The sequence below is a fragment of the Thunnus albacares genome, chromosome 5, assembly GCF_914725855.1.
Source record: "Thunnus albacares chromosome 5, fThuAlb1.1, whole genome shotgun sequence".
NCBI classification, from domain to species: domain Eukaryota; kingdom Metazoa; phylum Chordata; class Actinopteri; order Scombriformes; family Scombridae; genus Thunnus; species Thunnus albacares.
In genome coordinates, this window is record NC_058110.1 from 12,451,282 (window position 1) to 12,465,089 (window position 13,808).

The window sequence follows — 13,808 nt, forward strand, 5'->3', positions numbered from 1 at the left end:
GTTTCTTATTCTCTGTCAATCATAAAGTACGATAAAGAAATCAGATTTTTCAGAAGCTGGAAAAAGCCAAACAAAGAGTTGAAATTTGGGATGATTTTCCAACCTTACCTCTTTGGATTTTTACCCAGAAACACATTCTGAGGGCGCAAAGGGAGAGAAAATTGAGGAAAGCATAATAAATTAACCAGGATTTCTGACCTCAATTGTAGATTACCATTCAGCCTCACATTCCTGCAGACTTGGAGAAAGCATGAGTAAGAGATTAATTGGTAATAGATTCTGGCCTGATCCAAAGCCAGTGTTTTTGCTGTGGGTTCAAAGTAAGTTGCAGGCTTGACTCTGGTGAGTCTTCATATGACAAAAAGAAATAATGTGTTTTCATTAGACAGAGTCCAGAAGCAAGGCTAAATTTCTACAGCTCAGATTGTGGGCAGAAGAATTTATGATAAAGAAGAAATAATTTCACTCTAAACGCAAAGTGGTTGTTACACAAATATCTGGTGCCAGTTCGCCCAAGCATTTTCCTCAGAAGTACTCAGAACTGAGAGAAAACTGCACCAAACATTGTGTATGACTATAAAACTTTATACAGTAAAAAAACCTTGAACTTCCTAAACCCTAAACCCTAAACCCTTCCTGCGAACAGTGATTGTCCAATCATACCTCAGCAACTATCAGGCATGGCAGGCCTGTCAAGCTTTTGATATCTCCAAATTGAAAGAGCAATAGTTGGCATCTTAAGAGTTAGAGAATAGTATGTTTTTAGCCTTTTCAAGACCAAAAACACAAGATCACAAGAACACAAGCATAAGAAATGGATTAAACAATGTGTTCATCTGCTGTGACAAGGCCAAGAGCGTTTTTAATTACCTAACTCCATTTTCTGGGGCACCAGGTTATGTAAAAGCCTCATTCACAACTAGTACATGATTGTGTAGTATTGCCCCACTGTGTGGAAGCTGGTCCTGTATGCTAATACAATATACGAGTGTGCAGACTAATGTTAGCATATCTGTCCTGCTCTATTGTATTTCGGGAAGATTGTACTCCAGTAACCCCAACCAAACTTATCAGACAGAGTGATACGTTCCCCAAACACTATGGTTAGTCCTCATCCTAAAAGGCCTTTTCTTATGTAATATTAAAAATGAAACACACTGCTTAAAATATCAGTAAAGCATACATCTGAGCTCTAGCTTGCTTGTCCAAGAATATAAACTAATCACCAAAACAGGATTATGTTTGAATGAAGTAGTTTATTTTAAGAAGTAAAACATTGACAGATAAACATGTCCTTTAACTTTAAATACATCTGTCTTCAAATGCTACCATAAAACCCTTTAATTCAGACTTAAAGGAATCATTGATGAATTATGAAAAGAATGCACAATATTTGATTAAAGCACATCTCACAGAGTGAAACATCAAATCTGCAGTCATGTGGTTTGCACAGCAGCTGCAGTAGTTATATTGATCTCTCTGACCATGTGTATTTGGGCTATAATATGATCTGTCTTTGTGCTTATCTTGTGACGCTGCGAAAGGTGAACTAAGTGGAAAAATTTGTCCAAATTCTTACCCTACCTTAGGCTACACCTGTCCATCACCTTCCTGCATATGAACAATGAGTCTCTTATCTTGACCAAAGGTTTTCTGACCACACCTGAGGCCAAATCTTTTGAAAGGACCTCCCTGTAAAAATATGTGTTGATCTGAACCAAGACAGACATGAGTGTTATGGAGCCAGATGTGATTCTGTCACTTTGTGACAAGAATCTGGAGAAAATTCAAATTATTTTACTGAAGTACCTACAACATGTTACTTTTTAATAGTAGTGGGAGCAATAATATTATTTTTAAACTGCAGTGTTTTATTCATTCCTTCAGACTCAGAAATGCATTTTGTTTGTGGCAGGTTCCAACTTGACAAGTGTGACAAAATATTTTAATGGAACTAATTCTTGTTCAAAATAATTTTACAAACCATTGCTTGAGGCCATAGTGGATTTTGTTCCATGTCATGACCTTCAGTTATCAGTGAAACGTCTCTTTAAAGTGGTTAGACATGGCCATAGGGCTTTGTTTATCTTTCTCTCAACCTCTGACCTCTGGACCACCACCACCTGACCTGAGTGTGTGTGTCTGTCCTCAGGCGATGTATTCCTGCTACAGACAAGGGACAGAAAGAATCCCCTGGTCTACACAGTCTTCTCTACTTCCAGGTCAGAGTCCATTTATACCGATATGTGTGTGTGAGTCTGTGTCTGTCTGCAGAAGAAACAGAGAGAGAGAAATGAGTATGTGTCTGTGTGTGTGTGTGTGTGTGTGTGTTATATGTGTTTTGATGTATCTAACCCAGCTCTCCCTGTCCCCCAGCAGCAGTGTATTTAAAGGCTCAGCTGTGTGTCTCTACTCCATGAATGACATCCGGAGGGCCTTCCTGGGGCCCTTCGCTCACAAAGAGGGGCCCAACTACCAGTGGGTCCCCTTCCAGGGAAAAGTCCCCTATCCCCGCCCAGGAATGGTATGTCAGTAACAGTAAAGACCCATCAATAGAGTTGAGTCAGAGAGAGTTCATAACCACGGTGAAATGTAATTTAATACATTTAAACAAGTGCTGTACTCAAGTACAACTCTGAGGTGCTTGCACTTTACTGGGTATTTCCATTTTATACTACTACATTTCAGGGGGAAATACAGTACTTACTTAATGACTCAGTTACATTTCATAATTACGATAGTATGGTCAGCTTATAAAATATGATGCATTGTCATATATTAAACTACTCAATGGAATATAAAGTACTTTATATTAAAATCAGCTTAAACAGGCTATAACATTAAATTTCTGCATATATCAATATCTTACAACAGTCTGAATGAGGACTGTGGATGCATAACCTTTACTTAAACCAGCTATAATAAATGTTTTTTATAATGATAACGTATCAAACGACAATGTGTAATGTCTGAGGTGTCACTCGTAGTGATGAACCTACAGAGAGTTATCACCCGACACTGCAGCTCCCCTAAGGTCTATGGAAATTTATAATGAGTTTCAGCACATTTTTTAAATGTCGGGCACTGCGACTTAACTGTTTTGGTTCATTCTTACTGTTTTCAGCCACAGCTGGCAGCTGTTTTCAGAGAAAAGGCTCTAAAAACCTGTACACTACCTGCTCAGTGCCAAACGGCAAACAGACACAGTTAGTGACTTGCTGGTGACCATAGTGGAACATTTAGTAGCTAAAAAAAAAGATATTTATCCTAGGAGTCGGTATAGAGAAAAAACAGGCTAAAGGAGAGAGAATATTGGATTTGCATTTGCTAGTTGGACAGAAGCAAATGAATGATTATGTTGCTCTGTGACTGCTGGATGTGTAAATTAGCAACTGTTCGCTAAAAGGTTCACCATAACAACTGAAAAGGTGATGATATTTCAGTGTTTTTCACAACATGCTTGCTGCAGGTTTAACTAAAATGATGAATGCTTTTCATAGAATACTATACTTCAAACTTCTGGTATTGGTACTTTTATTTAAATCTTAAGTAATAGATCTAACAGCATCATATTCTCAACCCAATAGTTGATACTGCTCTCTGTACAATGTAAAAATACAAAGTTGTAGCAATATGGATACATTAATCTCCTGTAATATCCTTGTGATATAAATCTTATGGGCACTTCATACACTTGCAGTATTAAACCTCATTTTATTCAAAATCTCTCCACAATCCTCCCAATCAATGTGTGCTTATTAGGGCTCTTACATTCTGCTAAACACACAAGCGTAACATCAGCAGGATTTGTTATGCAGAGCTTCAGCTGCTGCTGCCACAGCAGAACAATTCCCATTGTATGACTGCAGAATAGTAATTGTATTTGGCCTATAGTACCGTGAAACCTCTCTCACACCATCGTCACCTCTCTGGGATTGTAAAACTAGTGGAACATATCAAATTAAAAGGAAATAATCATGCTTACAAGTGAATTATGCAAAATTGTATAGAAAACAGATCCAGCGTTTAAAATGCATGAATCAGATCAAAAGCAAACTATGCAATGTTTACAGTATATAATGTAAGATATGAACTATACTAACAACACTATGCTGTAAAATAACAGGAAAGGAAAAGATCATAATTCAAGAGGGGGGAAAAGTATACTGTATGTTTTAGTATTTTCGTATCCTGGAATAATCCAGAAGTAGTCCAGAAGCGCACTTTTAATTAGAGAGGGAGGCTGGACTCTGACCTGAGTAAATCTTTCACGTCCCTGTGACCCATCACACCATAATCACGTCACTGTAGCCTGTTGCTTTGTGTAATTCAGGGCAAATGAAACGTTGACAAATCAGACATTTTATTTCAGTTCACATGCAGAGAAAACACAAAACCATTTGTAAATATAAGTCATGGAATATTTTAATGCCAAAGAGTCTCTGAGAGGTGCATGAACTCATTGTCAGTCCTGTTCTGCAGAGCTGTAACAAACCCTTTACAGTAGAAGTGTTATACTGTTACTTTGAACTGCTGGTCAGCAGCCTAAATCTTTTCATGAATATGAAATGTGCACACAAGATTTCCCAGGGAAAAATTGCCATTGAAAAGGTTTCAATTGAATGTGTTTAGTATTATTTACAGAGATTGTTTTTTAATGTTTTAAGAAGTTTGCACCATTTTGCATCCCCACCGCAAAATGCCTACAATAATTACAACATACTTTACCTAATGTTATTTTTGTGCTGATCTCTTTTTAGATAAGATAACCTTTGTTTTTGTTTTCAAGTTTGGATAAACAAGGTCATTTTATTGGGATGTGAATTCACCTTTTCTTTATTGTCCTCCATTAGTGTCCCAGCAAGACATTTGGCAGCTTTGAGTCCACAAAAGGTTTCCCAGATGATGTGATCCAGTTTGCACGTCACCATCCTCTGATGTATAACCCGGTCTACCCTATGAGCAGACGGCCCGTCTTCGTCAGAACAAACGTGGACTACAGCTTCACACAGATCGCTGTGGACAGAGTCAATGCAGCAGATGGACAGTATGATGTCATGTTTATTGGCACAGGTGAATGATCTGTTTCCAATTCCAAGTTGTAAATCAATATTCAATTAAATTCTGAAAATAACAAAGAAAAAACATAAATATGAAAATGTAATTTGATGGACTGCATCGCCTATTTCAGACAAAGGGACAGTACTGAAGGTGATCAATGTACCCAAGGAGAGCTGGAACAACATGGAGGAACTTCTACTGGAAGAGCTGGAGGTCTTCAAAGTAAGAAATCTATGAAAAAGTGAATTCTTGTAGATAACAATACTTATAATATGTACTGTGCAGTATATTATATGATCATTTTAACTATTCAGTTCCTAGTGTGGTATTCATTTGCTGTGTCTCCTCTGTTCTTCAGGATGCTTCATCTATCATTGACATGCAGATCTCCTCAAAACGGGTAAGTCTGTTTTATATTGTGACTAATGAAGAAGAGAAACATTGTGGCTCCCATTTTCAGAGAATTCAGAATCAGTTATTTTCACTGAACTGATGATTGTCCAATGGTCATAATCTCAGACTGAGATCACTACTAAACTTGACATAATTTGTAATGGAATTTTTCATCTTTATAGCTGCATATCCAAGGAGAGGCAGTGTCTCTCTGTAAGACTTGATGTTGCTTACTCTGTGACCTCAAAGCCCATGCTTGACCCAGTATAACCCAATTTGTAACCTCTAAAGATGGAAAATTCCATAACATAAATGTTTGACTCTAATGTGGGAACAGTCCTGAAATCCTATTTTGAAACTTGTCCCTCCACCCTCTGTGTCCCCACAGCAACAGCTGTACTTGGGCTCAGACACAGGCATTGCCCAGGTTCCCCTTCACCGCTGCAGCGTGTATGGAAAGGCCTGTGCCGAATGCTGCTTGGCTAGAGACCCATACTGCGCCTGGGATGGAACCTCCTGTACTCGCTACCTACCAAACACCAAGAGGTCTGTGACACAAACTCTAATGACACTAATGAATAAGAAAGACACGATTAAAGTACTAATTCCTAATTGTATAGATAAACTGTAGATATTGATTGTGATAATGTGATTATGTTTGTAATGTTTTACAGACGTTTCCGTCGCCAGGATGTGAGGAATGGAGACCCTAACACTCTGTGCTCTGGAGGTAAGATCCACTGCTGATTATAAACAATGCATTAATTTGATAATGTCTCCCATGTTGTCCAGCTATAGCTTATCTACAATACATAATCATTACATAACAGTTACAACCATTAAGGATGCCAAATTATCTCCTAATCTCTTAAATTATCTTTGTCATTTTTATATGAAGTTTATGTTAATGCTCTCTTCTGCCAGGAATTTCTGTGGCAAAAGTCTAAAAGAAAGTGGAAGAAGTGATATATTTTACATCTCCTTCACCAGCAACAGTAGATAGTTTGAAATAAACAGATAGTGAACTATGCTGTTTCCATGAGGAGAGATAGCCACCATGGTTGAACAGACAAGAAACATACAGAGGATCAAACCAAATCTACTACACATATACTCGATCCACAGATCAAAAAAACATATTGGTAGTTTGTTGATGCATCTACTCTTGCTGTGTTGTTTGACTGTTTTTGGTTCTGAACGCTCTGGTTTTGAAATTTCCCTTGTGTGAGCAGTTTTGTTGGTTGACCACTGTTGAACCACCAAAGAGGAATGTTCAATAAATAAGAACAAAGCCTCACTCCGCTCATACTCTGACTCACAAAGGCTCTTGGCATCTGACATGTCCCTGTGCCAAAAAACTCCCAAATCCTTTCACCCTTCACGCCTGGTGACCTCTGTCCTCCTAGACCACAATACCAGCATTCTCTCGCTATCTGTCTTTCTGCCACATAACCGATTCAGGCTAATCGCTCAAACTGAAGGAACTGCTGGATATGATTACATCATGTGGCATGCAAGCCGGGTTGTGTAAAACTAATGAAGATCAGAGTAATTGTTTCTGATGAGAATGGTATTGCCCCGAAGTGCTGGTCAGTCTGGCAGTTTAAACACCATTGATTCCCCAATAATTTGTGTATTGCAGGTGGTTAGAAAAAGAAATTGATCTTTTTCTGACCCAATTTTAGTGTTGATGTAGGTTGAATTTTTAAAAAGTCTTGTAGAAAATTATAGCAAAGGTCAAAATTGGGGCACAGACAGTGATCCTTTGTCATTACTAAACTTCATCACTCATATTGGCAACATGCATGACTAAGCTCTGCTAGGACAATAAAAGTATTTGTTTAATGTTAGACGCATCAAACATCAATCTTCCTAAGTACTGACAATATTCACACATCTCCTACAGAAGGTTGTCATTATGTGTAATTGGAGTGAACTTCCCCATCAGAAGCCACAAAGAGGCAGTCATCAATCAGTTAACCAAGACTCTATTGTACTAAGAACTTATGTGCATTACATATGTTCTTGTGGTGCCAATACTTTGGACTTATGTTGGACAATACAACGTTTAATCACAAAACTTAACACGTCCTGATCTATATAAGTGTAGTTATTGGATAAGTGTTTCAAAGTAAGCTTTGGTTTCTTAGTCAAGCATCATAAGCTCAAATTGCTTCTGTCCCATCCTATCCTATCCTATCTTTCCTTGGTCTGTCCTGTCTGCTCTTGCCTTGTCTGTTTTTTGGTTTTTTACCTTTCCTGTCTTACCATGTCCAGTCCTTAGTGTGCAGAGAGCAGTATCTCTCCTGACCTTTTTGCATTGCTCTGTCCTGTCATGTCTTGCCCTATGCTTTCCTTTTTTCACCTTTCCCATTCTTGCCTGGTCTTGGATAGTTATTAGTAAGCTCATCTTGAGTTACAGTATACCCATGATGTGTTTGTCTCTGCTGCCCCCTGCAGACCATCATAAGCACCGTGTTGCAGAGAGGAAGCTCTATGGAGTGGAGGGAAGCAGCACTTTCTTGGAGTGTATCCCCAAATCCCTTCAGGCCAGAGTCACCTGGACCTTCCAGAAACAACCACAGAACCCACGAGAAGAGGTGAGAGGAATGAAAGAGAGGGAAGTGAGAGCTTGTAAATAAGAGGTCTGAAGAGGCTGTAGTATAGCCTAAATCCACTCTAGGCTCACACAGAAGTGTTTGAACTATTTCAGCACTTAACCAACTTGTGCAATGAGGAAATAGTTGTGATTTTGACAGACAGTAACACAAAGGCTTTGCATCATTAGCTAAAGGAAAAGAAAAAACAGAAACATTCCTCTTGAACAATATATCAGTACATCTTGACCCATATTTCCAAAACCATTCATTGTGGTCACGAATTGAAATGAAAACTAGTACATTTATTTTATCAAGCACAGATCATGGAGAGCAACGTGATATACTTACATTAGTCATAAGACATATACTTACTGTAAAAATGGCAGCAGTATCACATATTTTAGTTCCTCCATCTGATTTAATCTTATTTCTATTTTCCAGGTGCGTCTAGATGACCGTGTCCTCCAGACAGACAGAGGCCTTCTGATTCGACGTGTCCTTAAGAGGGATATCGGAGTCTACCAATGCCACGCCATGGAACACGGCTTTACCCAAACCTTGCTAGGCATCACATTGGAAGTTGTACCTTCAACATCCACTGCTATCTCCAATCTACCCTCTGATGCCCCTGTCCGATTAGACCCCCGCAGTGGAGGTGGGCCCCAAATGACCAATCAAAAGCTTTGGTACCGGGACTTCATGCAACTGGTGGACCACCCCAACCTGAGCACCGTTGACCAGATTTGTGAGCAAGTTTGGGCACGCAAGAATGCTGGCGGCGACCAAGTGGATAAGAGCTTTCCTGCTGTGGGGAAGGACGTCACACCTCTGGGCCCTGCTGTCCGCTCTGCGAACAAGAAGTGGAAGCATCTTCAGGAGATAAGGAAGGGGAGAAACCGCCGGACCCACGACGGGAAACCGAACCCTCGGGCGCCACGCAGTGCAGGGGAGTAACAACGTGGAGAAAGAGATAGAGGGAGAAAAGAATGACTGATACAGGGAGAAAGGAGGAGAATGGTAGAAAGAGACAGAGACCAAGAACTCCTGGAGGTGTTCACACACACAGATACACTCATGCACATAAAAACACATGCAGACACACACACACAGCACCTCCTCTATTGTGTATATTTATCTATGGATGCCCCCACTATATGGTACCCCAGTCCCTGAGTCCTCGTCCCACTGGCCAGCCCCTGCATGTGCTGCCTTACTGCCCAAATTGATTCTGCACGATCCCTTTACACGGTTCCACCAGTGTAGTTGAATGTACAAGCAGGTACATGTGACCTTTATTAAGCTTTGCCTACTACATGCCAGCTACACGTTATATGTAAACAGCCTACACTCTGGACTACACCACTCAAACAAAAACAGCTCCAAAGTTTTGGATGAACTTTCCTCATGGCTTTTCTTACGTGAAGATTTCATACCAGTGCAGAACAATAGTGGACTTGAGTGTTGCGCATAATGGGAATGAATGGAGAAACATGACAACTGGAACATACTGGAAAGTAAAGATCTCTAACTGGAAACACACGTAACTATATAAGTGCATTTGCACGCGCATGCAGAAAGATAATAGACATTATATCTACATAAACAGGTGAATTCATCAACTTCCTGTGGTGCTCTGGGCACATATATTTCCAGTAACCTCACTTTTCACAGGTTTTGTGTGCATATTACACAATGCAGTTACAGATGAGGTAGAGGATGCCAGCAGCGGGGCAGCCTGTGGAACAGAGCAGCATGTTGCAGAACTGATTATGTGGTAGGTTTCTTAGTGGTTTCCTTAGGCATATTGAGGCATGTTGCAGCAAAATAAATCACACAATACAATGCAGTCATGGTTAAAGAGCAGTCATATCTGCCCAGATATGATTATGTTGCTTTACTGGTCCAAACCACTACATAATGAGGAGTGAAAAAACTACTGGCATTCCATGATGTGAGTGAAAGATGAGATGTTTACAATACACAGACAACGCTGGAGCATGAAGAAATCAATTTCTAAAAACAAGTAAAAACCCAAATAAGACCTGGATTATATCTTAACAAGTCTTAGTTACTTTATGAGGCATCTTTCAGTGCAAAGATAACATACACAAATACTATTATGAGCATTGGAAGTGCATATAGAAAAGAGTTTTGACATCACTCTAAAATTCACTATTTATTGGTTTTATTTTTGGCTGTGTTTAATGTCTTTTGCATTAACATTAAGGAGAAATTGTGAACATGGTGGTTTGAGTGTGAAGCATTAATTCAGTGAGGAGGATGAGAGGGAAGATCATAGTGGACTCCAAGTATGACAACCCATGTTTCTGGGCTACAGTACAGTACAGTATATATTAGCATGATATTTATGAGTGAGACTATGATTTTTTTTGTATTCTAGGCGGTACTTCTACTCCTTGCTCTTTTACACTGTTGTTGCATATGTTGTTTGTGATACATAGATATATGCGAATGATATTTGAGATGAGCGGGTCATGTACTCCTCATTCAGCACGGTAAAATGCACAGAGAGGTGTTCTTCTGCGGTACCCACAATGCATCTTCCATCTGACTTGATACACTGTTGTAATCACTTCTCAATGTAGTGTTACAGTCATTAATATCATTGACTTTTGCTGCTTAACAATGTCATCTCTTCCTAATGGACAATTAGTACTATAAGGTCTTCCTTCTCTCTGTCTTTAGTCCAATCTCTTCCTGTGTATTATCTGTAAAGAATCCTTGTTTGTTGGTCGTCTGTGCTAACATGGTGTGTGTAGCCTGCCCCCTAGTGTCCATTGTGTGTAAAGGCTCTGATGAAGAGCCTACCTGTGGTACGATACTTTAATATGTCATAGTCTATCCACATGAAAGAAAGCAACTGGCCTTGTAAGATAAAACATGCATTTATGTTTTACATTAATGAAATGTCAGTATGATTTGGTACATATATGGTCTAATTTGTGTTGCTGCCACTGATTTCTCAGACAATTATATATCAATAATAGCATCACAACCTCTAAATTTGGCTTTGGTGTGTTCATTAATTCACATAACTAACAGGAGGCAGCACAAACTAGGTCTGTGAGTGGATTTTAGATGTATGGAATCATTGTCGTTGTTATTTATATACCTTCTTTATAGAGATGTAATTAACTATTTAAACCGGACTGAACTGAACTGACTGACGCCTGTTAAAGGGACACTCTGCATTTTGACAACACATCCAGGAACAGAGGATTCACTGCAAAAAGATGCAGATCAAATCTGAGTTTAACTGTAGGAGGATGCTGTTGTAGTATCTGCATTTAAACCACAAAACAATTGAGCTTAGACTTCTAATTCACTAAATGGAGATAAAACATATTAGTTGTATACTTCTTTTTCTTTGATAAGAGATTATTTACTTTGGTAGTGATGTCAAACTTGCCTGAGTCTCCCTTTTAAGCCAGCTGTTGTTTTGTGCTCTTTGGAAAATGCATGACCAATGTTAGTGGCTAACGCGTTTGACAATGGTGTGGTGGTGAGAAAGAGCGAGAGAAAGAAAGCACAATGTTGAATATTATTATTATTCCTATGTATTTATGTGCAAAGATAAGCTGATATGTTGTGGTGGATTTTTATTTTTCTTATAAATGTAGATTTACATCTGTATCGTTCATGTTCTGCTGAAAAGGACTCATCCTTGACATTTTTTTGTACATTTCAGCCAATGGGGAAACTCCTCCTGAACACAGTGTCCAATTAGAGTCTTTGTTGTTCACACAGCCCTCCAATCAACACTCATGTAGTATCCCATGCCATGTGACGCACCCCTGTATGATAGCTTACAAGGAGAGGCTTGTGTGTGGGCGTGTGTGTGTGCGTATGTGTGTGTGTGTGTGTGTGTGTGTGTGTGTGTATGTGTTTGTATGTATGTGTGTGTCTGTGGATTTTGGGGGAAAGCAGAGCTCTGTATATAATGGCAAAGGAACAGAGGTGTGTGTGTAGGTGAGCGTTCAAAGGTCGGAGGCCAAAGTTAACATGGTGCACTGTAATACTCCCAGAGGTCTTTGTGAAATGTCATGTCAGATTGTTTTTGATTAACACAATAAAAAAATATGCAGTTACTTCAAGACATGCTTGTTCTTTCTCTTAAAGACTTTCATCCTGTTGTGTTTTTAATAAAAATGGTTGCTTCAATGAGTGAAAGATGAATTATGAAAAAATCTTAACAGTATATTATTATATTTGTAATAATACTGTGCACTCAGGATTCTAAATTATGTCATCTGCGCTTTGGCCACATGGTGGCAGCCATGCTATGAGGTAAACTTTATGATACAGTGCTGCTTGAAAGTTTGTGAAACCATTAGAATTTGCTCTATTTCTGCATAAATATGACCTAAAACGTGATAAGACATTTACACAAGTCCTAAAACTAAATAAATTGAACCCAATTAAACAGATGAGACAAAAAATAATATTTTTTTTTCATTTATTTATCGAGGAAAATTATCTAATCTTACATATTTGTGGTAGGCAAAAGTATGTGAACCCTTTCAGTAACTGGTGTGACCCCCTTTTGCAGCAATAACTTCAACCAAATGTTTGCGGTAACTGTTTATCAGCCCTGCACATCGGTTTGGAGGAATTTTAGCCCATTCGTCCTTACAGAACAGTCTCAACTAAGGGATGTTGGTTGGCTTCTTTGCATGAAGTGCCTGCTTCAGGTCCTTCCACAGCATTTCTATAGGATTAAGGTCAGGGCTTTTTAACTTTCTTCTGCTTAAACCGTTCTTTGGTAGAACGACTTGTGTGTTTAGGGTTGTTGTCTTACTGCATGACCCCCTTCTGTTGAGCTTCACAGATGGATACCTTCACAGTTTTTCTGTAGAATATGCTGGTACAACTCAGAACTCATAGCTCCATTGATGATTGCAAGCTGTCTTGGTCCAGAGGCAGCAAAGCAGCCCAAATCATGATACTACCACCACCATGTTTCACAGATGGGATAAGGTTCTTATGCTGGAATGCAGTGTTTACATCGCTTCTCATTCAAGCCAAAAAGTTCAATTTTGGTCTCATCCGTCCACAGAACATTGTTCCAATCACCTTCTGGCTTATCCATGTGGTCTTGAGTGAACAGCAGACGGCAGCAATGTTCTTTTTGGAGAGTAGTGGGTTTCTCCTTGCAACTCTGCCATGCACACCATTGATGTTCAATGTTCTCCTGATGGTGGACTCATGAACACTGACTGTAGCCACTGTAAGAGAGGCCTTTAGTTTCCTAGACATTACCCTGGTGTCCCTTGTAGCCTCTCAGAGTATTACACGCCTGCTCTTGGTGTGATTTTTGTTGTTTGACCACTCCTGGGGGGGGGGGGGGGGGGGTAACGATGGTGTTGGATGTCCAGAGTCTTTAGAAATGGTTTTGTAATCCTTTCCAGCCTGGTGAGTATCAATAACTCTTCTTCTAAGGTCCTCAAAAATATTGTTTATTTGAGCCATGGCACACTTCCACAAACCTGTGTTGTGAAGCTCAGACTTTGATAGTGAGGACCCAGATTTCTCTTATTTAAATAAGGTAGGGCCTCCCAGACTCACACTTGATTGTCATCACATTGATTGAAACACCCAACTTTAATTTCCCCTTCAAATAAATTGATAGAGGTTCACATACTTTTGCCACGCACAAATATGTAACATTGGATCATTTTCCTCAATAAATAAATGAACAAGTGTAAGGTTTTTGTCTCATTTGTTTGACTGATG

General features: G+C 39.3%; 1 protein-coding gene across 2 annotated transcripts in view; it reads left to right on the top strand.

The window, feature by feature from the left end:
* Positions 1–12,169, top strand: part of sema3b (sema domain, immunoglobulin domain (Ig), short basic domain, secreted, (semaphorin) 3B) — an 83,596-nt gene extending 71,427 nt beyond the window's left edge. For both annotated transcript variants that reach the window (XM_044351051.1, XM_044351052.1), the window contains exons 10-18: positions 2,153–2,222; positions 2,380–2,524; positions 4,854–5,073; positions 5,192–5,283; positions 5,420–5,461; positions 5,843–6,000; positions 6,129–6,184; positions 7,915–8,054; positions 8,496–12,169. In XM_044351051.1, the coding sequence (XP_044206986.1) occupies positions 2,153–2,222; positions 2,380–2,524; positions 4,854–5,073; positions 5,192–5,283; positions 5,420–5,461; positions 5,843–6,000; positions 6,129–6,184; positions 7,915–8,054; positions 8,496–9,008 (1,436 nt within the window). In that variant the 3' untranslated portion in view covers positions 9,009–12,169. The remainder of the gene's footprint in view (positions 1–2,152; positions 2,223–2,379; positions 2,525–4,853; positions 5,074–5,191; positions 5,284–5,419; positions 5,462–5,842; positions 6,001–6,128; positions 6,185–7,914; positions 8,055–8,495) is intronic.
* The last annotated feature ends 1,639 nt before the right edge of the window (positions 12,170–13,808 follow it).